This window comes from Crinia signifera, chromosome 7 (genome assembly GCF_055691185.1).
Source record: "Crinia signifera chromosome 7, ASM5569118v1, whole genome shotgun sequence".
Classification (NCBI taxonomy): domain Eukaryota; kingdom Metazoa; phylum Chordata; class Amphibia; order Anura; family Myobatrachidae; genus Crinia; species Crinia signifera.
The window spans coordinates 82592219-82620130 of record NC_139223.1 but is presented as its reverse complement, the minus strand read 5'-3'; the positions used below and the strand labels follow the sequence as shown (position 1 = coordinate 82620130).

Sequence of the window (27912 nt, the reverse complement as noted above, 5' to 3'; positions counted from 1 at the left end):
ATGCTAGAATGTGCCTTTTGAATTTTTATTTCAAGTGTTATTTTGAACATGGGTGTATTTATATTTTTTATTCTGGCTTTTCCTGTCCCTACTTTTTCCATGGCATGTTGCTTCTCCTAAGACTCCTTTTTTATTGTGTTAATTATTTATAATTTCAGTTTTCTCATTCAATATAAGCATGCTCATGAACTGTAAATTATGCAAAACCTTTTTAATTTTATTTTAACAGTGCTTATTAAATTTTAATTGTTATGGTGTTGATTTATTGAAATTATGTATTTTTTTTACAATGATGGAAGTAAATATATTTAGACTTAATGTTCTTTTATGTACCATTCTTTTTTTATGATTTTTAGTAAAAATCACATTGATCTAAATAATCTATTGCATGAACAGTATAGGTATGTATAGCTATTACAAACACTAATTCCCTTTTGTATATACTTAGGTTAATAATGCCACAGCACGCGTTATGACAAATAAAAAGACATTGAATCCTTACACAAATGGTAAGTTTTATTGGTGTTTTTACTGAGTTCACATCTAGAAGTATTTTTATCACATAAAAATCTATGACACATTCTCTATTTTTTGATCATTTTTATTTATTTTTTGAACATACTACATATTTTGACACTTAAAACAATAGAAAATGTAAACATGAACTTAAAAATGAATATGGTACCAATAAAAACAATCTTATTGACAGCCAAATTTGGTATTTTTTCTCTATATTTGTCTGTAAAAAAAGAAAATTATTTCTGCCATTTACAGATCAGTGCACAGTGCATCAGTGCAACAGGCAGAATTCAGGAAATACCTTTACTATACGCTCTAGGGTTTAGTTGATTTTTAATCCTTTATATCTTAATAATACAAATATAACAGCTTTATCCTACGACATTTTTAAGCTATACTGTGCATTATAAATCTTAACAATATTTTAGCAGTATTTTCCTCAATGAACCATCCCAAAATACTCAATCTTCTCATCTCATATGTATTACTTAAAAAGTTGCTACAGAAACAGAATTCCTATATGTTTGTGGACAACTATGTGACATGGAATTGGTGTAGTTAATAAAAACAACCTCTCACTCCAGTATTAAATGAGCTGGCAATGCCTTGTTTTGACATTTAGGAACATGAATAATGTAGAAGGTCCATTTACAAACCTTCACTGCCTACATAAATAATCAGTATGTATTGCATGTACTATATCTAAAAAAGAAGGGAATACAGTATACATTATATATCTAAGTGACAAGTTTAAATACATATATGCTTTACAAAATGGCTCAGTATTTTTTATGAGTTACAGAGTTGTTCACCTGTGCTCATTATCAAATAAAAACAGAACATAAAATTCAGGGACTAACATCAATTTTATGGATTCAAAGGTAACCACACAAGTGACTGCTTTAGAAGAAATATAGTAGATGTGCACAAACTGTACAAGAATCTGTACTTAGTACGTATATTGTATATATCTGGTCACTTGGCAGTGAGCAGATAAACATATACAGTAGGAGCCTAATTTTCTTATTAAATAAAACTCAAATAGGTTTTAAGATGGGATGACAATTTTGAGACAAAAAACAATCCAGTTGCCTGTCGATGTAATCATAAGAGCAAATTGGCAGACAAGGTTTGGCTTTGTGGGGGAAGAACAAAGGTTAAGCAACATTCACATGATCTCCTCAAGTAATTGGCCTTGGTAAATCACCCTACATGAAGCCATTCTTATATTTAAAATACCAGAATAATTTTAAATACCAAGCTAGGTTTAGCACAAGCATTGGAATGGCACATTTAGTAAAATTACATAAATATATATGCAGAAGGAAAGAGCAGGGATTTCTCTAATGACCAGCCATTTGCAATGGCAAATGTCAAAGTATAATTGACATTTAATACATCAAGACAAATATAGTCATTAACACCCACAACAAAGAACTTACCTCCATAAATGACAACACCAGGCTCTGTGGCAGTTCTTTTACTAGGAGAGTGACATTAGCGCTTCTCACACATGATTAACCCACACACTTATGAGCCAGCACATATCTCGCTGACAAGATAAAGTCAATTTTAATTGGTGTTATTTTCATCATGATGAATTAAGACTTTCCTGCGTTGACTCCGAAAAAAAAGTTGGCTAATACAGCCATCAGCAAACGGAGTGGGAAGGAAATGAAATATGAATGTGCTTCTCAGCAGTGTGCATCGACCTGTATCTGAGAAGGAATTTCATGGACAAACTTAAGATCCATTAGTGGAACTTTGAAATATGATATAGATCCTTTTGACTCCTTGACAGAAATGTCTGAAGTATATGATAATCATTAAAATCATTCATTTCTGTAGCAGTTTTCAATCACAACACAGCACATTTGTTAATTATTAATTTTTATTAAATAGCAACATAGCTTTATTGAAATGTTGGTAAAATAATGTGTTCATTCTGTAAAGTAAAAAGAGACCTTTAACCCAAAAAACTGCCCTCTTTTTTATTTTACAATATAGTCTACCTGAGAAGAGAAATGTGACTTTTCCCTGCATTGACATAGCAAAGAGTCTATCTTTATATGATAAATTACCATTTTTAATTTATATAACTTAAGATAAAAGTAGTTGTAACAGAAACAGTGTTCACTATACAAAATTAACTTTGCAACATTCAAAATTAATTTAAGAGACAATTAGTTTTAAAATGGCCTAGTAAGATTTCAATTAGCAGTTTACTTCTGTTGTTAATGAAGTTCTAAAGTGCTGTGTCAACTGTTTTCTTGCTTTTAAGTTTAATTACGTATCACTAATAATTAATCGTCTAATTTTCATACAAAATGTATTGCCCAAAATTGTTAGGCTTCAAATTCAGCTAATTAATGTTACAGTCCGAGAATAGGCAACTGAAAATTCTACAGACAAAAGGATTATTGATCATTGTCATTGCACACGTACATGCAGCAGTATAAAAATCATTGAACAGCATAGATGCAATAAATCTGGTGATTAAAGTATTCTCAGAGCAAAGTTCCTGTTCCTCGCTAGAGATACTGTAGAACACTTTATAAGGGAATGCTCTCATGGTACTCCTAGAAATTCTTTCAACTGTAGATGTGGCTGAAGTGTGCTCCTATTTATTCCAAACCTTTTATAAATTTGTATGACATACCAAACACTCTTCATCCAACTTTTAACTATTATTTAAGTCTTTATCACTAATCTTTTTTTTTCTAGGATGGAAGTTAAATCCTGTTGTTGGTGCAGTTTACAGTCCTGAATTCTATGCAGGTAAGGTATTTTCTGAATATATATATATATATATATATATATACACACACACATGAGTGCTGCTCCTGTCTACCTTGTCTTTGCTCTTCTGAAGCTGTGAGGGCACCGTTGCCCCCTTTTTTTTTTTTACTTCAGCTGGGAGTGCTGGTCGCAATCTACCATTTATATATTTTTATATATTAAATTATAAATTAAATTATACTATAAAATGTTCAGTGAATTCTTCATGGAGTGGAAGATGTAACTGTTGGAATAGAAGAATACCAAGGGTGGAATATAATGCAGTCTGAGATGCCAGCTGATCTCTGACTTTTTTTTTTTTAAAGAGGTAGTCATTTTCAAGGCGTGGTTTTACCCTGTAAATGATTGCCACTTTAAAAAAATGCCTGACATCATCCAGCATCCCGTACTTCTGGTGGACCCCTGCATTACATCCTGCCCAAAGTGTGAGACAGAGACAGGTAATATGGAGTACAGTATTTTCCAATATTGTGTATTTATCAATTCAGTGTTAAGAAATGTACATAAGAATTGTTTTTTGCTTTAAAGTCACTAACTATACCAGACCCTCCAACATGACCTCTTAAGCCGTGTACACACGGCAGCGATATGGGCTATAATCGCTGGAAATAGGGTCGCTGGCGACCATAATGCCAGTGATGGGAGTGTGCCCGGCGATAAATCACCGGGTGTGTGCTCCCGTTTTCAGCCCCACTCTAATCGCTGGTCACAGGAGCTTGCTCCTGCAACCAGCTGATTACCTCTGCGGCACCGCCCGGCAGAGGTTCCCTTTCATCAGCGACCATCTCTGGTCGCTGATGAAAGGGAGACACTGAGCAATATATTGCTTAGCAATATATTGCTGAGCAATATATCTCCCTGTGTGTACGCACCTTAACATCAGGTACAAAATGCTTTGGTTCTGGACTTGCAGTACCTCTTAATTTCAGATTGCTGTCACCTGTGTTGAATTCGTTAATTTATGAGAGGTGATGGCAATCAGTAACACCCATTAGCAGAGCATTTCGCCCATTAGCAGATAAATTTGTACCTTCAGGAGGGGGTTATGTTTTTATTGTCAACATTATATATTAGACACTGAAAACAGATGTTCCTCTACATACTGTACATAGCCTACTCAATTTATTGAAAAAAAAAACCTGGTAAAGTGAACATAGAATATATGGTCATAAATAAAAATTTTGTATTAATATTGCTTTCAATTCTTTTGAGCACTCATCGGCCAAATTCTATGTACATTTTACATCTATGCACCGTGGCTGATTAATGCACACACGGAATTTAATGCACATCAGCTTTGTTCTTGAAGCTAACATTTAAGAATGAATATTTGATGCATATGAAGTGGTACTTTTCATTTTGCTCTTCATACCTTAAGGCCTAATGCAGGATTTGTCATTTGCTCATATTATGTGATGTCTATGTGATGTAGTGAGACTCTGCTAGTCGACTATCAGTGTAACTTGATAAAGGCATTAAACCTGAACTGACCCTTTCTGATAGAAAAAAAAAGATATTTATAAAATTGAACTGTAGAGATCTTATCATTTAAACCGCAAGATATATAATGCTGTGTAACATTTAAATAAGCTTAGCTACTGCTAAAGGCAGGTTTATGAATATCAAACCTTTTAAAATGTGCAAGTACAGTAAGTAAGATGGCACTATGAGAAATGATAAAAATGTGAAACCATTTTATTTTCTGTGATATAGTATGATTAAATATTTAACAATAGAATGCAGTTACCATATTTACTTGAGTATAAGCCTACTTTTGCAGAACATTTTTTATGCTGAAAAAGCCCCCCTCGGCTTATACTCGAGTGAGGGTCCCACTTGAGTCAATAAGTTTTCCCAGTTTTTTGTTGTAAAATTAGGTGCCTCGGCTTATATTCGGGTCGACTTATACTCGAGTATATACGGTATTATTTCTCTGTTCAAACTTTCAGCTTAGCTGATTCACTGTCAAAATATAAAGTAGTGCAGCATGTTTTGTGTTAATGGTGCATAATATATTACCTGGCTGAATTTGAATGTAAAATTATTACTAGTTAATTTTATTTTTAAGGTACCAGAAAATGCATGTACAGTAGCACCATACAAGCCATACAGTAGCAGATCAAAGCATAACTACATAGCAAAGACTGGTAGATCTGGTAAAAGAGGCATTCTATTATAGTCTGCCCACAGACAGCAATTTTCCTGTAAACTGCCATAGCTTAACATACTGTAGGAACATGTATAGATTTGTAAGATCTGTTGAGTAGCATTTCATTGTATGATAAACGATAGTTCAGCTGCAAATAAATATTTTCAGTATAATGTCAAATACGATGAGCAGCATGACGTTGTGCACAAAGCTAAATATTATGCATGGTATGAAGAATATATTTTCTATCCACTTATTTCTTATATTTTCTTCCATGCATTAAGGTGTGTATTGTTGTCTCGGGTCATACTGTATGAAAACCATACAGGTTTAGACTAAAAAAAATTCAAAATCTGATTTTATTTACATTTATTTTTGATTATTAAAAAAAAAGCAGTTTCCCTTTATTTATTTGTAAGCATTATGGGAAGGTAACGCTCATAGCTCAATTTTAATATTCTGACTTTTGACCTAAGCCTGGTAACCTCTGCTTTTTGGTCGCTTTTGAGAGAAGCAATGTTTAACAATTTTATCGGTAGTATACTTAGAAATAAAGTTGTGATTGGGAAAAAAACCTGCATAAATAGTTTCTTGCCATTTTGGTCACATCTTAAAAGCTACTGGAAAGCAAACCTAACAGAACCAAAGTGCAGAAAGAAAATTGTCCTTTAAATGCAGAAAGAAAATAATCTATGTGGGTATAACCTTAACTTACTCAGTAGCTTGTTTTACTTTTGCTGATCAATACAGAAAAAAATCACTGCAAATGGCATTCTAAATGTGCAATACAGCTAAATTGTAAAAGTCAAACTTAATTTATCTCTAACTATAGTTTAGTAGCATTAAAACCTCAAGCATTAAAACATTGCTCTACAACAGTATTTAAGACAGATTGCTTAAATATTCTAGGTAAATAATTAAGTTCCAGTTAGGTCTGATGTACATGCTTAGAAATGACTTTGTTTAAATGAGAAATAACTTAATGTTTTTGCTTCATAATTATTGATTTTATTTTCAAGTTTATGAAGAATTAACAACCTAACTTTTAATTGTCTTCTGTAGAGGGCATAAGAAGTTCACATATTTGGTAAATTAAAATCAATATTTTCAATCTTTCCTTAAGTAATTTTCCTAATTTAACACATTTCCCTCTAACATTTATTTTGACTTTTAATTATAAAATGGCAGATTATTGATTTTTTTGTATAACCACTTGAATTCCCAAGTGCAGTTTTACTGCAAACATAAGGGAGACATTTGCACCTTTTAATGAGAATCTTTAATTACCATTACAATTGTATTAATTTAGAATTATAAATTATGCTACATTGCTGTGCAGCAAACTGAAGTATGCATTACATACAGTAATGCTGTGTACACACGGTACAATCCAGCATGAGATTTTTTACTATATAGTCAAAATCACATGCAGATCGCAAGCAGATCATATAGGTTTTTTACCTTGCGCTCCCAATGCGCGCTCCCGTGACAGCACAAATCGAAACCCAGATAGACAGGGCTGCAATGACTATATAGTGCAGATTGTATGAATTGTATTTAAAAAGTACAGAGATAGCAAAGATTGCATAGAACTTGAATCTTAAGTCGAATAGCAATCGAATCTCACCGTGTGTACACACCATGTACAATGTTCTGCTTAATGGTCAATATTTTAGTCTTTGTGTTATCAGGTCATTCTGTAAGAAAGAGGCTCCATAATTACAATAAAATTATTTGATCCTTTAAAGGGAACTCAATTTTTTTTCTGTGCATATCCCAAATCAAAAATAAGATGACTAAGCACAAAAGGTTGGCTCTTAGCTTAAAGGTTAACTGCCTGTAAAATTTGTAACCGCTTTTAAAGAATATCAAAGGTGCCAGTACTGTACTGCATGCCTGCCAAGGTCTGTTACAGTGAGTGAGCATGAGAAATGAAATGAATGGGGGATGAGATTCATTTACACCAGAAAGCAGCAAAAAATATAAATATCAATAATAACAACAAAAACTTCCACCAGTTGTTCTGGAGACACCACAGAAATCACTTAATGTTCAAATTTGTTTCTATTCTTTGCTGATTGACAACCGACAGATGCTTACTTTTTGATTATATTGGTACTGCTTTCCTAGCACGGCGCCCACGATCTAGATTGTATGTGTGGGGCTGATATCTCAAGAATCTCATGCATCTTATGTGTTTGTGCGGCATAAGATGCATGAGATGATGCAATCGACGTGATCGATGAGATTGACGAGATTTTTACATTGCAAGCATCTCATGCATCTTATGTATTTGTGCGGCATAAGATGCATGAGATGATGCGATCGATGAGATTGACGAGATTTTTACATTGCAAGCATCTCATGCATCTTATGTATTTGTGCGGCATAAGATGCATGAGATGATGCAATCGACGCAATCGACGAGATTTTTACATTGGAATCAATGTAAAAAGGCCCCAAAACCCCAATTTTAATTGCTAACCCCCCCTCATGGGTGAAATGGCCCCCCTCAGTGTTAACGCCACCCCACTATTAACGCCAACCTGAAGCGTGGCGAGCGGCGGTGGTACGCGTCCTCCGACCTTTTCATACCCCCACTATCCACGTCGGCGTGGAGTTGATTCTATATAGTGTGGCGAGCGCAGCGAGCCACCGAGCCCGAAGCGTGGCGAGCGGACGCAGAATACATATAATGTAAACTTAAGGCATACAATCAATGAGACGGGCGCCGTGCTAGGAAATCAGTACCATTTTATTTATATATCTGATACTAAACAGGGCAACATGATAATGCTGAGAATCTACTTGCTTATTTACGATTTATATTGTTCATAATGGTGCAGGGCAATAAATGTCACCGTGGCTGAAAGTTTTAAATTATCAGTGGTTTTATTGTTGTATAATTAACTAGATATTCTATGATGTGCTTCAAAAGATTGCAGTAAAATCAAATCTTAATGTTGGGTGTAAGTGTTTATGCCATAGTAATCCCAGCTCTGAAAGCCCCAAATCAATACAGTATATTACCAACTACTCCACTTTCAGCAATGTTTCCATAAGTACTAGTGATGTATTCATGTAATAGGGCTAACATTTTTTTACTTTTAAATACTATTATAGTAACCACCATGCATTATGTCTTAGCAAAGATCCTAGTTAATTGCACAGCAAATTTGTTTAGCAAATGGACAAAACCATTTTTACACTGCAATTTAGATTTTTTACCGCTTGTTGCACCTACAAGGGGAGAATTATATTTATATATGGGCACCTGAGGTAATGCATGTCAAGTGCTGAAAGAGAACAAAATAAATTATAATATTTGAGGGTTTTCTTCCATAGAATCATTAAATACATATTATCTAATTGACTCCACCACATGCAACTGGTCAAGGATGAACCTAGTGAGTGGAGGGCCAAGATATAAAATTATGCTTTTCCCTCCCTCCCCCTGTACACATTACCCAAAACAGTGCTCTTAATTCACACTATACTCTGTTAAGTGCCTCCAATTCATATTACATACTACAATGTGACTCCAGTTTTATCGCAATATGCCCCCAAATTATATAAATTGCTAAAGTTAGCTTCCAAATTGTATAATGTGCCCCAGTGGCCCCAAATCACATAAGATGCACCACAATTTGAAAATAATTTTTGAATAGCTTAGCTTTGCTGGCGCACTAAGGGCTTCAGCGGCTTCCTTTAGAGCTGGGGTAGCCAAACCTAGTCCTCGAGAGCTACCAACAGTGCATGTTTTGCAGGTCTCCTCACAGAATCACAAGTGAGCTAATTAGCTCCATCTGTGGATCTTTTAAAACGTGTCAGTGATTAATGAGTGCAGCTTTATATGTAAGCAGGATGAAAGCGGCACTCTCACAGACTGGTTTTGAAGAATAAAAGTCCTTTATTTAGCGGTCCTACGCCGTTATGAAGTTACCTCCGTCATCAGGGACACAAAAGCATATAACACACACATGTAATAAATACCTAACATAATACCAAAAACACGCCCCCCATGTCACTCCCAATTGGCACACCACTCACCCTCCCAGGTGCCGATCCCGCCACACACCTGTATAACAAACACCCATCAGATACAGGACGCCCGGAACCCAGCGAGCAGGGGCACAAGTCATTCACACTGACCTGCGCTTCCGCCCACGTGACCGGACGATCCCACCGTCCGATAGGCTTGAACAGATGCGCGTCACAGTCCTGCACCCGGAAGCAACGGAGCCAAGCCAAGTGGTTTCTATGGAAACAAACAAAAATTAAAAACATAATATATACATCAATAAGAGCATTTAAAAACATTTGACTGTGAAGTATTGCATCCCCATACCATATCAAAGACAATTAACATTAGCTTTAAGATATATTCCATGAAATAACATTTTTAAACACGAACTCATAATATAGTCTGTTTAGCCATGCAGTTATATAGATATCCCCGAACAGCAATATGGCATGAATATGGGGCTGATACGCAAATATCATCACAATGTACAGTGCAAGAACATTTAGTACAAGCATGATGGAGAAATAAGCAGAATAATTAAAATATTTATACTCGGGTGACATGCCCCCGTTGGTCAAATAAAACACTGGAGCCCCAGAGTCTCATTTAGGCCACCTGGGGACATGGTTCCCAATGAAAAAATCCAGCGACTTTCCTTCTGAAGTAAGATTTTGTTCCTATTACCCCCTCTGATTAGGGGTGGAACATGATCTATGATCATAGTGCGAATACTGGCCACATTGTGTTTCAAATTTAAACAGTGGTCGAGCCACGGGCTGATCACTATGACCACTAGACAGGACCTGGTGGATAGCTGACCTATGTTGGGCCATGCGCTCCCTAAAGGAACGCTGGGTCTTCCCAACATAGGTCAGTCCACAGGGGCAGGTTAAAGTGATAATAATGTACACTGATGTACATGCAAGGGGAAATTTTATAAAGATTTTATTCCCCTTATGAGGGTGGGTGAAAAAATTCCCTACTGCCATGGACCTGCACGTGGTACAGCCCAGGCACCTGAAACATCCATTTTTCCTAGACAGGAAATTTTGGCCAGAATTTAATTTTCCCCAACCAGTGATGTCATATTTAACAACCCTGTATTTAATGCTGTGCCTCCTAGTGTAACTGGGGAGCACCCTAGAGTCTTGTAGCAGGGGTAGATCACTATCAGAGGACAACATGGGCCATAAATTCTTAACCTTACTGGTCCTTTTCTCAGAACCAATGGCATACCGATTGACCCAGGGAACCCGCTTTTCAAGTTTCTTATTAGTGGGTCCTACCTTGGGATTTAGCAACTGTTCTCGGGGCATTTGCATGACCTTGATTTTCAAGGCCTCCAGCTCCTTTCTGGGATAACCCCTCAACACAAATTTTTCTACCATGGCTTGGAGGACCCCAGGTAGTTCATCCAAATCAGATGTGATTCTCCTTACGCGCAACAATTGCGAGTAAGGGAGTCCTTTACGCAGGGGTGTAGGATGGAAACTTTTATTTCTTAGAAGTGTGTTCCTGTCCGTCGCTTTCACAAAGAGAGATGTGCTAATATCGGCACCCCTCCTCGTGATCACGACGTCCAGGAACTCCACTTTCTCTGTACTCATGGTATGAGTGAATCCAACCACACTGCCACTATGGCCGTGATCCACAAACACCTGTTCAAGTCTAGATTTATCACTACCCCAGAAAATCAATAGGTCATCAATATAGCGTTTATACAATAACACCTCCGACCTCAGGGTGCCATGTCTGAAAAAAGGGTCTGTTCAATGTGGTGCATGAAGGCGTTGGCATATGCCGGGGCCACTGCGGACCCCATGGCACAGCCTGCCACTTGTAGATAATATTTGCCTTCAAAAAGAAAGGAATTCTTGGTTAAAATGAAAGACAGCAAGACCATGAAAAATTCCACTGGAGGGCCCTTGTAATCCTTATCATTAGTGATAAGTGCACACACAGCCTCCACACTTGCATCATGGGGGAAACAGGTGTAGAGGCTCGTGACATCCGCTGTGCACATTATCCAGTCTCCCTCAAGGACTCTCTGTCCCGAGAGATTAGCAAGGATGGACAACAAGGATGTAGTATCCCTCAGGTAAGTACTCAATCTCTGTATACAAGGATTTAAAATGGTATCCAAATATACCGCTACCGGGTGCATCAAGAACCCCCTAGATGATATAATGGGGCGCCCCGGTGGGTGCACCGGGTCCTTATGCACCTTCGGTAGGGTATAAAACAAAGGCACCACAGGGTGCTCTACCGTTAATGCCTGTTTCAAATCAACATCAATAAACCCATCTCTTACAGCTGAATTAAGAATGCAATCCAATTCCTGTTTAAACATCACAGTCAGATTCTTCTCAAGTAACATATAGGTTTTAACATCACTCAGTTGTTTTAAGCATTCACATCTATAGTCCTTTAAGTCCTGAACTATAACCGCACCCCCTTTGTCTGCATTACGAATTATAATGTCCCTCCTTTTAGACAGGCTATCTAAAGCAAGTTGTTGGTTTTTAGAAAGATTATACCTGGTGCCAACAGGAACGGACTCATCCTTTCCCAATTGGTCCACCATCCTCGTGAATGTCTTTATGGAGGGATTTATAGAGGGGGGGTCAAACCTCGAGCGGGGTACAATTTTCTTCAACTGCTCGGGTAAGGTGACTTTCTCCACAGTCTGAATGGAGGGAGGAATTTTCCCAAAATGTTCTTTTAGGCGCAAAGTTTGATGGAGTTTGTACGTGTCCACCTTCCATTGGAAGGCATCTGCCTTTACAGTTGGGACGAAAGACAATCCTTTAGCCAGGACTTCTATTTCAGTTGCAGACAACGGGATACTTGAGAGATTAAAAACTAGGTGTTCACTTTCCTCGGAGGGCGAGTGCTTGCTCTGACGGCGGTTTTGGCCTGCTCTCCGCGTCCTCTTCCGCCATGTCGGTTGCCCGCAGCCCTGTTGGGTACCCCTAAACGGATCCCTGTGGCATTTGTGTTGGAGCAAGACGATTCACCCTCACTCTGAGATGTACTAGATCCACCACCGAGGAAAGTGAACGCCTAGTTTTTAATCTCTCAAGTATCCGGTAGCGGTATATTTGGATACCATTTTAAATCCTTGTATACAGAGATTGAGTACTTACCTGAGGGATACTACATCCTTGTTGTCCATCCTTGCTAATCTCTCGGAACAGAGAGTCCTTGAGGGAGACTGGATAATGTGCACAGCGGTTGTCACGAGCCTCTACACCTGTATCCCCCATGATGCAGGTGTGGAGGCTGTGTGTACACTTATCACTAATGATAAGGATTACAAGGGCCCTCCAGTGGAATTTTTCATGGTCTTGCTGTCTTTCATTTTAACCAAGAATTACTTTCTTTTTGAAGGCAAATATTATCTACAAGTGGCAGGCTGTGCCATGGGGTCCGCAGTGGCCCCGGCATATGCCAACGCCTTCATGCACCACATTGAACACACCCTTTTTTTCAGACATGGCACCCTGAGGCCGGAGGTGTTATTGTATAAACGCTATATTGATGACATATTGATTTTCTGGGGTAGTGATAAATCTAGACTTGAACAGGTGTTTGTGGATCACGGCCATAGTGGCAGTGTGGTTGGATTCACTCATACCATGAGTACAAAGAAAGTGGAGTTCCTGGAAGTCGTGATCACGAGGAGGGGTGCTAATATTAGCACATCCCTCTTTGTGAAAGCGACGGACAGGAACACACTTCTAAGAAATGAAAGTTTCCATCCTACACCCCTGCGTAAAGGACTCCCTTACTCGCAATTGTTGCGCGTAAGGAGAATCACATCTGATTTGGATGAACTACCTGGGGCCCTCCAAGCCATGGTAGAAAAATTTGTGTTGATGGGTTATCCCAGAAAGGAGCTGGAGGCCTTGAAAATCAAGGTCATGCAAATGCCCCGAGAACAGTTGCTAAATCCCAAGGTAGGACCCACTAATAAGAAACTTGAAAAGCGGGTTCCCTGGGTCAATCGGTATGCCATTGGTTCTGAGAAAAGGATCAGTAAGGTTAAGAATTTATGGCCCATGTTGTCCTCTGTTAGTGATCTACCCCTGCTACAAGACTCTAGGGTGCTCCCCAGTTACACTAGGGGGCGCAGCATTAAATACAGGGTTGTTAAATATGACATCACTGGTTGGGGAAAATTAAATTCATGTTCCACCCCTAATCAGAGGGGGTAATAGGAACAAAATCTTACTTCAGAAGGAAAGTCGCTGGATTTTTTCATTGGGAACCATGTCCACAGGTGGCCTAAATGAGACTCTGGGGCTCCAGTGTTTTATTTGACCGACGGGGGCATGTCACCCGAGTATAAATATTTTAATTATTCTGCTTATTTCTCCATCATGCTTGTACTAAAAGTTCCTGCACTGTACATTGTGATGATATTTGCGTATCAGCCCCATATTCATGCCATATTGCTGTTCGGGGATATCTATATAACTGCATGGCTAAACAGATTATATTATGAGTTTTTGTTTAAAAATGTTATTTCATGGAATATATCTTAAAGCTAATGTTAATTGTCTTTGATGTGGTATGGGGATGCAATACTTCACAGTCAAATGTTTTTAAATGCACTTATTGATGTATATATTATGTTTTTAATTTTTGTTTGTTTCCATAGAAACCGCTTGGCTTGGCTCCGTTGCTTCCGGGTGCAGGACTGTGACGCGCATCTGTTCAAACCTATCGGACGGCGGGATCGTCCGGTCACGTGGGTGGAAGCGCAGGTCAGTGTGAGTGACTTGTGCCCCTGCTCGCTGGGTTACGGGCGTCCTGCATCTGATGGGTGTTTGTTATACAGGTGTGTGGCGGGATCGGCACCTGGGAGGGTGAGTGGTGAGCCAATCGGGAGTGACATGGGGGGCATGTTTTTGGTATTATGTTAGGTATTTAATACCTGTGTGTGTTATATGCTTTTGTGTCCCTGATGACGGAGGTAACTTCGTAACGGCGTAGGACCGCTAAATAAAGGACTTTTATTCTTCAAAACCAGTCTGTGAGAGTGCCGCCTTCATCCTGCTTCCTTGTATTGGAATTCTGTGGAGTTCTTTGGATGGCACCGCAGCAAGCTAAGTCTTTAACAAGCAGAGTGCCGGGTATATCTGTCTGCTATATATATATATATATATATATATATATATATATATATATATATATATATATATATATATATATATATATATCAATTTGTTGCTGCGGCACACCAAATAATAGAAGACAGAGGCTGTATAACTGCAACATTTTGATGTTTAATAATCACATCGTCTTCAGGCAATATATATATATATATATATAAATATATATATATATATATATATATATATATATATATATATATATATATATATATATATATATATATATATATATATAGAAAATGAAGAAAGAAGGAGTGCACAAATGAGCAAATAGTATATCAGTTGTTTTTACTAGAAAAATAAAGCTCACATACAATTAAAACTTATCAGCGTGGGACAGCTCACAAGGCACATGCGGCAACACAGATCAGTGTATCAGCCAGATGGAACCACGGCAGCGCCAGCGTCTCCACGATCCAAACGATGGGACTCGGACACAGCACATCAGAGAAGCCAACGCGTTTCGTCATCTAGGACTTCGTCAGGAGGTGCCTCCTGATGAAGTCCTAGATGAGGAAACGCGTTGGGGTGTGGCTATGTTGCACTTAGACCCAGAAAGCGCTATTTTAAAGTGAGATATTAGATATGTTTCAAGTGCTGTATATTAATTCAATTGTTTCAGCACAACAATGTAACCTTTTCCTCACATATAATGATTTTTCTGTCAGATACATACAACATAGACAGTGGACTACAATGTTACTTTGTATAGTTATTTTCTGTTCAGAAATTAGCAATTAGAGTGAAATGTAACCTTTACAGATTGTTATAAAGGTTTCCACAAGTCAGAATAGTATTTAGATAAGATAAGGCACTCTTCTGCTGTCCCTGTTAGGTTAAAATAGACTACTTGTTGTGTAGAAACATTGCAAGGAGTGAGAATTTAGTATTTTAGAGAAAGGCGCTCTACTACTGTCCCCTGTTAGAAAAAGATCTCAAATTATTTGACCGCAAATTACTTCAAAATTAATTTTTCTCACTGAAGAAAAATGCCCCTATCGACTCCTCAGACATCAGCCTGATCCAACAGGAAGCCATGGCCCTTGCAGCACTTGAAGAACTTGAAGCAGAATCTACAGTACTTCCGGGATTAGAACGGTAAGACATAAGTGCCAGAATAAATCTACATTTTTCCCACCAGAATTGATCTGTCCAGAGGTGAAGGTTTTCTGCAACCTGGTATCCAAGGAATTCGATATAATCTGTGAAAATCAACACAGACACAAGGACATAAACAATATCAGCACAAAGGAATGGCATGCTCTCAAAAACTTCCGAAGCTGGCATGATGTGGTTATAAAACCATCCGACAGAGGTGGAAATGTAGTCATCTGGCCCACAGGGATGTATACAAAGGAGGCAAACAGACAACTGAACGAAAGCGGGTGCTATAAGCAAATGCTATTAAATCCACTCATCTATGTGCAAACCAAGTTCAAGAACATACTTGAAGATAATTCCTAATAAACCTGCTTCGTTTCATTCTCAATCACAACATTTTCACATTCAATGACAAGTTTTATCTACAAACAAGGGGGACAGCTATGGGGGCAGCTCGTGCCCCCACATATGCCCCCACATAATTTATATCTTGGATGGTGGGAGAAGGAGATTGTGTTCTGCAAAGAAAATGACCACCATACACAACACATTGTAATGTGGTACCGATATATCGATGATATCATAATGAAATGTAGCGGAGGAAAGGAAACTCTCTTGAACTTTATAAAACAACTGAATGAGAATGACTTCAATCTCCGACTCACACATGAAATCAGTGAGTCTGAGATCTCCTTCCTGGACCTAAATATCTATAAAGAACAGAGACTAACCATACAAAGTAACATTGTAGTCCACTATCTGTGTTGTATGTATCTGACAGACAAATCTTTATATGTGAGGAAAAGGTTACATTGTTTTGCTGAAACAATTGAATTAATATACAGAACTTGAAACATATCTAATATCTCACTTTAAAATAGGGCTTTCTGGGTCTAAGTGCAACATAGCCAGTATAGAACCCACAGGTTATATCTTTAATTCTATTTTATGATAAACAGTTATTTAAGTCAGAAGGGAATTTACAAATCTACCCACATACGTGTGGATACTGATTACCAGTCTCCTGTATATAAACTGTATTATTTGTTTGTACGTCCTTTTTGTCCATATATTATATGTGTGAATCTTTTTACATGAAATACGCATTAAAAGTTTTATTTTAGATTCATTCCAGAGCATAAGATAAGCAGACACCTGTGACCCCTCTTTAAAATAGCAAGAGTGCCCCAACAAAGAGCTTTCTTTCTCTACTTTATGGGTTATTAGCATGTAAGCAAAGAGATCCTGTCGTATCATGAAAGTACTAATTTGGTAGTCCGTTAGGGCATCAAAGCACATAGATGAAGCATTTTTGCATATTTAGATGTTAGTAATGTGATATAGTTACCTCTCATTTTTAAACAGCAGCTGTAATTGCTGGTTTCTGGTAAAGCATGTTCGTGGATAAGCAGGTGGCCACCAAGATGACAGTGAAGTTTGCAGTTGTCGGCCTTGTTAGCACTTCCAATATTGCCCTATCTGGATCCAAAAGTCACTGCTGTCCACAGAGATACTGATACGAGGAAAGAGTAGATACCCAACGTGTTTCTCTGCCTGTAGTGGTTTAGCAGCTTCCTCAGAGAATATTGAAAAATGTTTTGTTACATTATTACTCCTTACTGCATAATTATTAGCCGTTTTGTTACTTATTTTGAACATTCATATTCTCTTTTGTAACTGTGACCTGAGAGCACACAACCACCTCTTTTCTCTTGTTTCTTCCCATTCTAGCTAAGACTCCACACGATAACTGTCCATCTCATCCCAATGTCTCTCAACCTGCCAGCCCAGTGTCTTCCTGCCTTCTCTCCCCAACAGCCCACAGCACCCATCTCACTGCCCATGCACCTAGTACCACCCAGCCTGTCATTCACAGTGATCACCTCTCATTCAGCCAAGTGTTCACTCTGCACACTCCTAAACCATTAAACCCTTCTCATCATGCCCATTGGCCCCAATTCAAAATTGTCCCAACATCCAGCTCAGTGTCATGCAACATCTAACTGACTCCCTCTCTCAACTAGCCCACTGCCCTTATCTAACTGCATCTTAGCAAGAACCTTCAGCTAGTTCAGTCAGTTTTCCCCCACAGTCATCCCAGTGTCCCCCTCAATCAGCCCAATGAACACCACCAACATCACTCTGTCCCCTTCCCACCCATAGCAATGCCCGCTTATATATCACCCACTGCCTCTCCCTGTCACTATCTGCCTTAACCTGTCAAGCTCTACCTGGTGTCCCCCACTGCTACTCATCATCCACTATGTCACCCTCTGTCTCCACCTTTCACCCAATCCCTGGCATAACATTTTGCTTCTCTCTTGCCCCCCTGCAAGACCACTCAAACTTTGTCAGCACCCAAAAGAACTCCTCCATCACTTCCCCTGCCATAGTACCCCCCATAATTTTTATCTGGATCCACTCCAGCCCTTACCTACCTCCCCTAACAGATAACATTATATTCATCCCTCATATAGTAAGTAAGATTTGTAAGTAAGTTTTATTTATATAGCAAACTTTCTCCAACAGGACCCAAGGTGCTTATATACATTACAGACCTAAAGAATCCTCACTCCTTTTTAATTTGAGTATTCTAAACTCGTTCACATAACATGAATAGATACGCTAGCACTTACTGTACCTCTAATTTCTCCATTGAAGGAAGATCTGTGCTTCCTCACGCAATGGCTGCAGTCTGCAGATAAGAAAAACAATCCAGACAAAGTATGAGGGGTTAGGGATTTGGACAGAAAAGGTGGAATTTGGAAGGGGGCAGTGATTTGGGTTCTCACACTGGGGTGGGGGGGATGACAAGCTATGCAGAGCACAGAGTGGGAGAGGGAGCAGGACTTGGGATGGGAGTGGCGCAAGGGCCCTCACACATTGCCAGTGGACCAACAAACCCTCACACATTGCCTGCAGTGGATGACAGGCTGGGCAGACATAGAGATTGTAAGTTTCACAGGGCAGCACCTGCCTTGTAATTTTTTTTCTAGCTTACTTTTCTTATTTTATACCTATCAGTTATAATAATAATAATAATAATAATAATAATAATAATAATAATAATAATATACTGTAAGAGTATTGTATGTAATGATGAGGATGTGGGATAGGTTGCACCTACCCCTAGGCCCAATATTTCTGCATCCCCAGTAACAGTGATGGCAGGGAAGTAGATTAAATAGTTTTAGCTACAGCACCTTCTGATCATACATCAGCAGCAGTGCTACCACATTATCTACCATGGCAGCTGTAAAATCCAGTCCCAAGCAGAAGAAAAATATTTTCTAAGTTTGTCATACCCAAATCAGTTGTGCATAGTCTATGGTGTGTTCCTCTGTAGTCTATGGTGTGTACTGTATAGACATTAGCTTCTATCACATTTATGAAGCCTCAATCAAAACAAGGCATAAATCTTGGCAGGTCAAATAGCATTCATATAGTCAAGTCCTCTTACCTGCCAGTTTCCTTTATGTTTTCAAACTGAACTTCTTTTGGAGATGCAGTCAGGCACAACTCATGCTCACCCTGAATGATTCTATGCTATTGATAATTAAGATTAGCAGCAACATATACTGAAAATATCCATTCAGCATTGTAGCTTATGGAACATAAGGCTGGACTGTCAAACTAAGTGCACACTTTCCATCACCCCTTTAGTTTGTTTAGTATATATGTAGCACCCTTCACATTTATTATTACCTCTAACCTAGATAAGTCTTATCACATATTATTTCCCCTATCCCTTTTACTATCACTTCAATTTCACACTAATGTGATGCCATGTGGTGGTTCTGCTGGGCTGGCCTGGGGGGTCCTGTGCCCTGGACCTGTCTCAGAGTAGTGTTAGGGACTTGTCCTATTGATGTAACCTGGACGCGGTGGACAAGCCGATAATAATGGCCATCATTATGCTAATAACCTCAGAAATGCAATATAGAAATGATATTAAAAGGTCTAGCATTTATATTTAGTGTGCACCTGCAAACTACTCATCCTGCTTGTTGCACTACAGGTCTCAGCAGGTAGCACCTCACATGTCCAGGGTGTGCAGTTTAGGGCTCCTCCCCCTATGTACAGCCAGAACAAGAGTCAGAAGGATGTATGCAGCAGGATTCATAGGGTAAAGACCGCAGCATGAGAAAGGCAGCAGCAGTTGCAGCAGCATAAGAAAGACCGCAGCAGTAGCAAAAGCACGGGGGATCCCCACCTTCAAGGGGTATCCTAAGAGCAAATCAGGTGGAGTGAGCCATGGGAAGCAGGATGGCATAGGTGAGTGGAGGAACCACATTTGGCCCTGAGGGCCCCATGTTGGAAGACTCCTGAGGAGATCCCAGTGAGTAGAATTGTAGAGAAAACACACTGAAATGAATCTGAGTGCAATGGGTGCATTACCGATTCCTAGAAAACTGGATGGGTAGGTAATGTGATACAGTCCCACCATTGTACATGCTGTTGTCGCCACTGAAGATACTGAATTGAAATACCGCACCACTGTAATTAACGTAAAGATTGTGCTAGAGGGAGCAAGAGATTTATGACTGTGCGGTATGGGGGAGAAGGGGTATCAGCGCACGTTATGTGCACTGATACTGCTTCTCCCCCATGTATGAAGGAGCCAGAATGCGGTAAAGGACAGGGGAGCTATGCACCCCTGTCCATATCGGCGCTGCTATCTAGATGATAGCAGGCTGAATGTATGAACGGTCAGCATCGCTGACCGTTCTGCCCGATGCTGGTTTTGGCTTCGCCAGCAGCAGGCTGGCGAAGCCCTATCTCAATAGCAGGGACAGTGCTGTCCCTGGTGTTGGCTCTGGCCTGCTCTGGGGAACTCGCGTGAGTAGCGAGATCCCATACATGCCCAGTCCAGCCGCCTGGGGGAAGGAGACGTCGCATCAGTGTAAACTGATGCTCTATCTCCAGGAGGAGACATCGACAAAGTGGGGAGTTAGCGCTCCCCTGCTTCGGCAGACAAGATGTTAATACATCTTGTCGGTCTCCCCTCCTGCTTCACCTCGTTAATGAGGCGAAGCAGGAAGTATTATAGCTGTGCAATAAGCGCCGCTATAATACATCTGCCCCACTGTTTGAATTGCGTTTGTGAAGAAGAAAATTAACTGTTATTCTGTGATGAACTGTGAACTTTCAAATAAACTGTGCTGTTTGAAAAGAGAAGATCTGATGCTTTAATTTAAAATATTAATTGCATTGCATAACTTTTGCATACTCGCCACCCCCGGGTACCACAGGTGTGTGACTGCTTTCTCTATAAACAGTCTTAACTGATTAGATCAATTTGCATCAATTCTGGTCACTAGCTTGTCTTTCCATTGCTAAATATTTAATAGTAATAGTAAGTAAATATAGAACTTATAATTATACTTGGTCTAATTGTTAGATAGTCGCATTAAATAATCCTCACAATATTCCTAACTTGGGACCTGATCATTCTTAAATCAGTCTAAACGAACAAGCCTTTTTTCTCCAGAAGTCATTCTTCCAAAGTTGGCTTTTGTTTTAATGAGAAGCTCTCTTTTACTGGCTATGTAAATGATGAAAAAATGGCCACTTTGGAAATAAAAATGATATATCTACAGGGAAACTGTTGATTTAAAGCACCTTTAATCTTCATAAATAAGTAAGAAAACAGAAGGTTACACAAAGCTGTCAAGATAGGACTGATAAATGGCAAATTCACCTGTTCCTCAATTGCCAGTGAAGACACATGCTGCAAGGCTTAACCACATTGTATATCATATCTGCCAACTCATTTCTGTGATTAAATATTCCGTCAGCGAGAGCTGTAAGGCGGTAAAGCTTAACAAGATTCATAAGATGCGCCACTTGAATACACATAACTCACTTCCCTGGATGGAGAGCACCCCGCATGCAAAAGAAAATTAGAATTGTGTTAAATTACTTCAGAAGACAAGATCAGAAGAGATAGGAAGGAAAGATCCCCTAATGCAATGCAAATCTAAGATATGGTTATGTCCTGACAACTTGAAGCAGATAATTAAAGTCAAAACTGAAGAAACACATTGTAAATCAAATCCAAAACCTTTTAGGTTAATAGTTGAGAACGAATATCTACTGCATTATTGTTGTTGCTCTTATATTTATTTTCTTGTATTTCATCTCTTCTTTCAAGTGCAGTTTTCAAAAACAAGCATTCCTTGAATACTTGGCAAACAGGAATTGCAAGCAAATAGGCGAGAGTGCCTCCAATTGTCATAGCAGTACCTATCAATCTAGACTACAACTGAAATATGTTGTAGAGAATTATACATATGTGACTAAAATACAGGTAATATCACATCAAACAGTACTTTACATCTGAAGCATGATTACCAATTAGAGTGGGCAGTTCTTCATAGAATTATGCAAAAGTTACATGTTTCAGTGCAACATTATGTATTCATAGCCTAATGCAGGAGATTTCACAGAAATCTGCTGTAAAAGGCTTATCAGAACTACAGATCACATTCCGCACTATTTTCAATGGGCACTACGATATGACCTATATGTATCACACTGCATTTAATGAAGTGTTTATGCCCTACTAGTTTTTACAACCCTCAGATGACACAAACAGCTTTATGCATATAGAGGCATATACACAAGAGAGGGATCTTTTTGATTCCTCTCCTATAGTCCCCTGCCAGCTCTTGTAACTGACTTTATGCAAATTTGAAAGACTCTTCCATTGTGCTTTATATGTAAAATTGAATGACAGTGATTATCAGTACTATTGTATCTGCAAAATACACTTAGTACATAGTGGGGACTGACAAATAATAACCATGGCGTACCGTGATTGTTAATATATAGGCCCCTAGGTTCTTTAGTTATGAATATAATTCATATTAAAGGTGCCTTAAATAAAATTTACATTTACATGGCATTATGGGTGAAGTTTAGGACTGGCTAATAGAGCATTTTAGAAAACGGTACATTGGGCATACTTTGTTTGGAATTGCACAGCCACCAAGGAAGCAGTTGTGCAATTCTGTGTAACATTCTAATGTAGCAAGCAGAGATAGATGCGTCTGCATTAATGAGGAGCCATGAGCTGTGATTGAGAATGCAACCAGCGATCACAATTCCCTATGGTTTTAAGGACCAGTGTACCTGATGGATCTGGACACATGGGTCTAGAAAGTCTACATCTGATGCGCACAGACTCTAGGCAGTGCCTTATTTCCAATTTGGCTTAATGGGCAGTTGCTCAGGGGCCCAAGGTCTCTAGGGGCCCACCCAAATGGGGAAGACGGCACTTCCCTGGGAAGCTGCTGAAGCTGCTGAGGAAGTTTGTAGTTGTAGCACTATTTGTCGGGTGGCGGGGCAGGAAGGAAGTGGTGCTGAATTTAAATATACTGTCCGGATGCTGATTGGCTGAATTCTCTCAGCCAATCAGCATATGACCAGTCTTTTCAAATTCAGCAGGACTTCCCACCCACTGCCCAGCAAATAGCGCTACAAGCTTCCAGTCCCCGCTACCCAGATGCTGCTGCTGGATGCTGCTGCCTGCACGTAGGTGTGGGAGGCCCAGTGAATTATTTTGCCAAGGAGTCCAGGCTAATAATAAGACGGCCCTGACTCTAGGCATATCATGCATTCAAAATGGGGGAGATACACCCCCATTCTGCTTTCTCCACACTACTTAACAAATGCTGCAGCATGTCAATCATGCTGCGGCTGGTAGGGGCTGTGAGAGCGACAATGCAACCCCCATTCTACACATGCTCAGAATGGGTCCTGCATAAGCAGAGACTCGCAAATATGAATTAGATCCATTGTCCAGTAAATCACAACCCATTTACACTTTTTATACGTAATACAAGTCATTATACTCTAATGTCTAGGGCTAGGTCGACAGCCAAAAGGTTTTTTGACCCGAATGTCGACACAGTCAACATGGACACAGTTTAAAGTGCAACACATCCCCTCGCATCGCTCGCTTCAATTGTGATGCTTCAGGCACAGTGCCTCGCTACGGTCAGCAAACTATTTTATTCTCCCACCACGCCCTAGTGGAGGGTAGGGCATGAAATACCGCCTGTCAGCTCAAAAAACAGTGAAAACCCATATGTCGACCTAAGGCTAGTGTCGACCTAGACCCATGTCGACCTAGATCCATGTCGACATTGACCCCTGACGACTTTGCTGCATATCGACCTAGTTACTGTAGACCTAATAACCTCCCTTCTCAGCAGCAGTTGTCAAAGTAATGCATTTCCATTTTTTTATTTTTGTTGTATATTCAAAAGCTCAAGAGCATAAAGTAATTGGTGAATATTAAATAGAAGAATATTTGCCTAAAGCAGCCCATAAGCAGCCCATACACGTCCCGATGCGGGCGTGCGTTGTGGGCTGCAATAGCAGGGATCACATTGCATTGCATTGCATGTGCATCCGTTGTGCATGCAATGCGATGCAATTTGATTATACCTAAGTACAAAAAGTATGTGCAAGCACATACTTTTTGTACTGTGCGATGAGGTGCGCGGGTGCGCGCACCTCAAAGCACACATCGGCTCACCACGCTTAGCAGCGTGTATGGGCAGCAATACACGCTGCTTTTTGGGCGTGCTTTCTGTGATGTACTAGCACGGATCACATTGCATTGCATTGCATGTGCATCCGTTGTGCATGCAATGCGATGCAATGTGATGAAACCTAAGTACAAAAAGTATGTGCAAGCACATACTTTTTGTACTTAGGTTTCATCACATTGCATCGCATTGCATGCACAACGGATGCACATGCAATGCAATGCAATGTGATCCGTGCTAGTACAGCACGGAAAGCACGCCCACAAAGCAGCGTGTATGGGCAGCTTACCTTTATTTGTTGTAACGTTTTTATTTTTACATTGAATCAGCACTACAGTATATGTATTTTTTTTAAATAATGTTTTTAAAAATAATGACTTAAAACATTCTAGGAAAAACACTTTTCTTTTATTATAGAGGATTTTAAAATACTGTATACTGTAGTATGACATGATGAGGGAAATTTACAAAGATCAAGTGGTTACGAATACACTTATTCATACCCATTCGATGTCAAATTTGGCTGATTTGCCGTATATAATATATGGAAAGCTCAGACGAATTCTGGCGCATGATTGAATACACCATTGATAGAACAGGGTCGTATATGGCCATGATTTCTATGGTGGTGTGCTCATTTACTATCATTCGTACTGCTGAATTCGGACGGTAATTCAGCAGAAAATATGACTGCAAAATAATACTTATTTTCCAGGCGTATTGGCTGAAGTCTATATGGATCTGTCAGATCCATGCAGGCTTCTCCGTGTAAAAAAAGTAGAAAAATAATAATTTAAAAAACGACATGATGTCCTGAGTTTAACCAGCCCCAGGTTCATTGAGCTGCCCCTGGTTGCAGAAATACAGGGGGAAAAATGAAATGGGTTCCCCTGTATTTCCATAACCAGCACCAGGCTCTTGGCTCGGTCCTGATTCCCAAAATACGGGGGACATTTTAATTATTTTTCTATTTTTTTTACACAGAGAAGCATCGCAGAGATCTGACTGATCCGCATGATGCTTCAGCCTTGTCTGTATTTGGCCGCTGGGAAACTTGGCAGCCAAATACAAATCTGGGGAATACGGCAGCTTTGTAAATTTGCTGTATTCTCTGCCGATACCGGTCTTACCCATTCATACATGGGAGTGGCCGTAATGGGCCTTCTTAGTAAATTTCTCCCAATGTCAAATTATGTAATTTTTCATTTACCTCTAAATAATACTTGCCATTGTATTGCTGTTAAAACTGATTTTATCTTTGCAGTGCAGTAGCTTTTTGTTTAGTCATGAATAATATAGATGAATAAACCTTAAAAAATACATTTTAATTTGGATATCAAAACGGAAACCCAAATTAGAATAGGAAGAATAAAGAGAAGGTAATCTTTTAGAAGCAATAAAAAACGTATGTAACTATGAATCATTAAGCATAACCCAACAATTAAAATGTTGCAGATGGGTTTATCATCTGTTATACAACTAATTATATCGCACAATCCTTGGCAACAGTCTGTACTGTAATAGATTGTATTCTGCAGGCTTGATAAAAAGAAAATATACTGTTCTTGATATGATTCATTGCAAGAATAACTTTACAGATGAATTTTTATAATTGCTTTGTTTGCTGCATATTATAAGCTGATGCCTGATCATTTGTACTTTGTGTCAATTAAGCAATTTTTTTTATAATACTGTTAATAAATCTGCTTTTGGATGGGAAATCTGATTGTGTAATAATTCAGCACAAGGCATAATAAGGCTGTGTCAAATGGAATGATTCTGCACTGTGGGCCTGATACATGTTTTAAGTGAAGCAAAAAAAAAAGAAAGTAACTGGTCAAAACCATGTTGCACAGCAGATGGGGCAGATGTAACGTGCAGAGTGTTTTAAGCTGGATATGCACAATGTGATTTTAGCCTACGATATCCACGATAACTACACTGTTACCGATACTATCATCAGTGGCGTAACTATAAATTTTGCTCCCCCCTGCCAAAAAGTTTGTGCCCCCCCCCACCTGGCTCCTCTCCAGCGTGTTTCCCCAGCATGTGACGTGATGATGTCACATGCATAACGGAGAAGCTGACTACACTAACTGTCTACACTAACTACGCAGGGCTGCCGCAGAGACACAATACTGTTTACGATAGGCAGCTGTTGGGCTACGCTGACAACGTAGCTTAGGCTACTGCCATGAAACTACACAAGTATCTCTTATGTTTTATCCTGGATAGTGGATTGACACTTAAACATCAGGTATCACCCACAATCAAATCCTCATTTTTTCACCTGACAATCATAGCCAGAATTAAGCACATAATACTCTCAGATGATCTGCAAAATAATTGCACCACTTGCAAATAGTACAACATGCAGTTGCCAGGCTAAAAACCAATCAGCCCTGTTCCTGGCACATAACACCCTTTCTCTACTCCCTTCACAGGCTACCTGTAAGGTAGTGAATCTTTTTCAAAATTAGCGTACTCACTTTCAAATCCATACATGACTAGGGCCCAAGGTACTTAGAGCAGCTTCTGTTTACTTATTTTCCCACTTGTTTACAGTGATCTTTAGATGATGGACTATTAACAGTATCTTGAATCTTGCTGAATTTATCTTGTTGTTCAGGCTTCAGCTTTGTGGCTCTGACTCTAAAGTGACTCTCTCCCCTGTACACTTTAAGAAGCCCCCACTCTAGAATTCTTCAAAAACAGACTCAACACTCGCCTATTTACGCAACCATTCCACTAATATCTACTGTTAAGCTTGTTTTATATTTTGTGGAGATACACTGTTTATGTGTTGCAGTCCGGACAATGCAGGTATGTCTGGAACATTTTAATGGTGGCTACTTTAAAATCTCTACAATGACTCTACCTTCCATTTTCTCTGTTCATTCCATCCACGCACCACTTATATAGCTGCAGGAAAATTGCAATGACTGATCTAAATATGATGGCTTGTAATGCTACCTTCATTAACAGAACAAGTACAAGTTAGATTGTAAGCTCCTTTGGGCAATACTGTACATTATCTTTCACATACACAATTTAATTTTATTGTGGTCAATGCAATGTACAGTTTTGTGTATTTTGTTGATGCTTTATAAGTAGAAAAATAATAATAATGATAACATAATAATAATAATAATAATAATAATAATAATAATAATAATTCCACAGTAATTACAAAATAAGAGACATTCTACAGCACACATAAAACCAAGTAATAACCAAGTAATAACATTGATCTTGAAGGACACGAGAATGTGTCATGCTTCAATTGCAGTTAGTTAACTACTTGAAATGTTCTTAAAAGCTAAAATGCTGTAAAATAACAGAGAAAATGCATTTCTCATTGTTGGACTATATTTCTACGTAATGAGCACCCATATTTACTTCTTTTATTTGCTACATATTTCATCAGCTTCACATACACTAGTTTTGTTCCCAACATAAAAGTAGCCCTATCAAACATGGTTACACTTTGCAAATTCAATATTTCTGCATACATTAAGTATTTAGTGTATAAACTATGAGACAACATGACTAATTGTAATGTTTACATCTTATAGATGATTA

The 27912-nt window shown here is 39.0% G+C and overlaps 1 protein-coding gene across 13 annotated transcripts in view; it reads left to right on the top strand.

The window, feature by feature from the left end:
- The window catches only part of RBFOX1 (RNA binding fox-1 homolog 1), a 665898-nt gene that overhangs the window by 457762 nt on the left and 180224 nt on the right, over nucleotides 1-27912 (top strand). For all 13 annotated transcript variants that reach the window (XR_014450771.1, XR_014450772.1, XM_083153392.1 and 10 more), the window contains 2 exons: nucleotides 449-509; nucleotides 3244-3297. Coding sequence is in view for 11 of the 13 variants with exons in the window: in XM_083153392.1 (XP_083009518.1) it covers nucleotides 449-509; nucleotides 3244-3297 (115 nt within the window). In the remaining 2 variants the exon portion in view is untranslated. The remainder of the gene's footprint in view (nucleotides 1-448; nucleotides 510-3243; nucleotides 3298-27912) is intronic.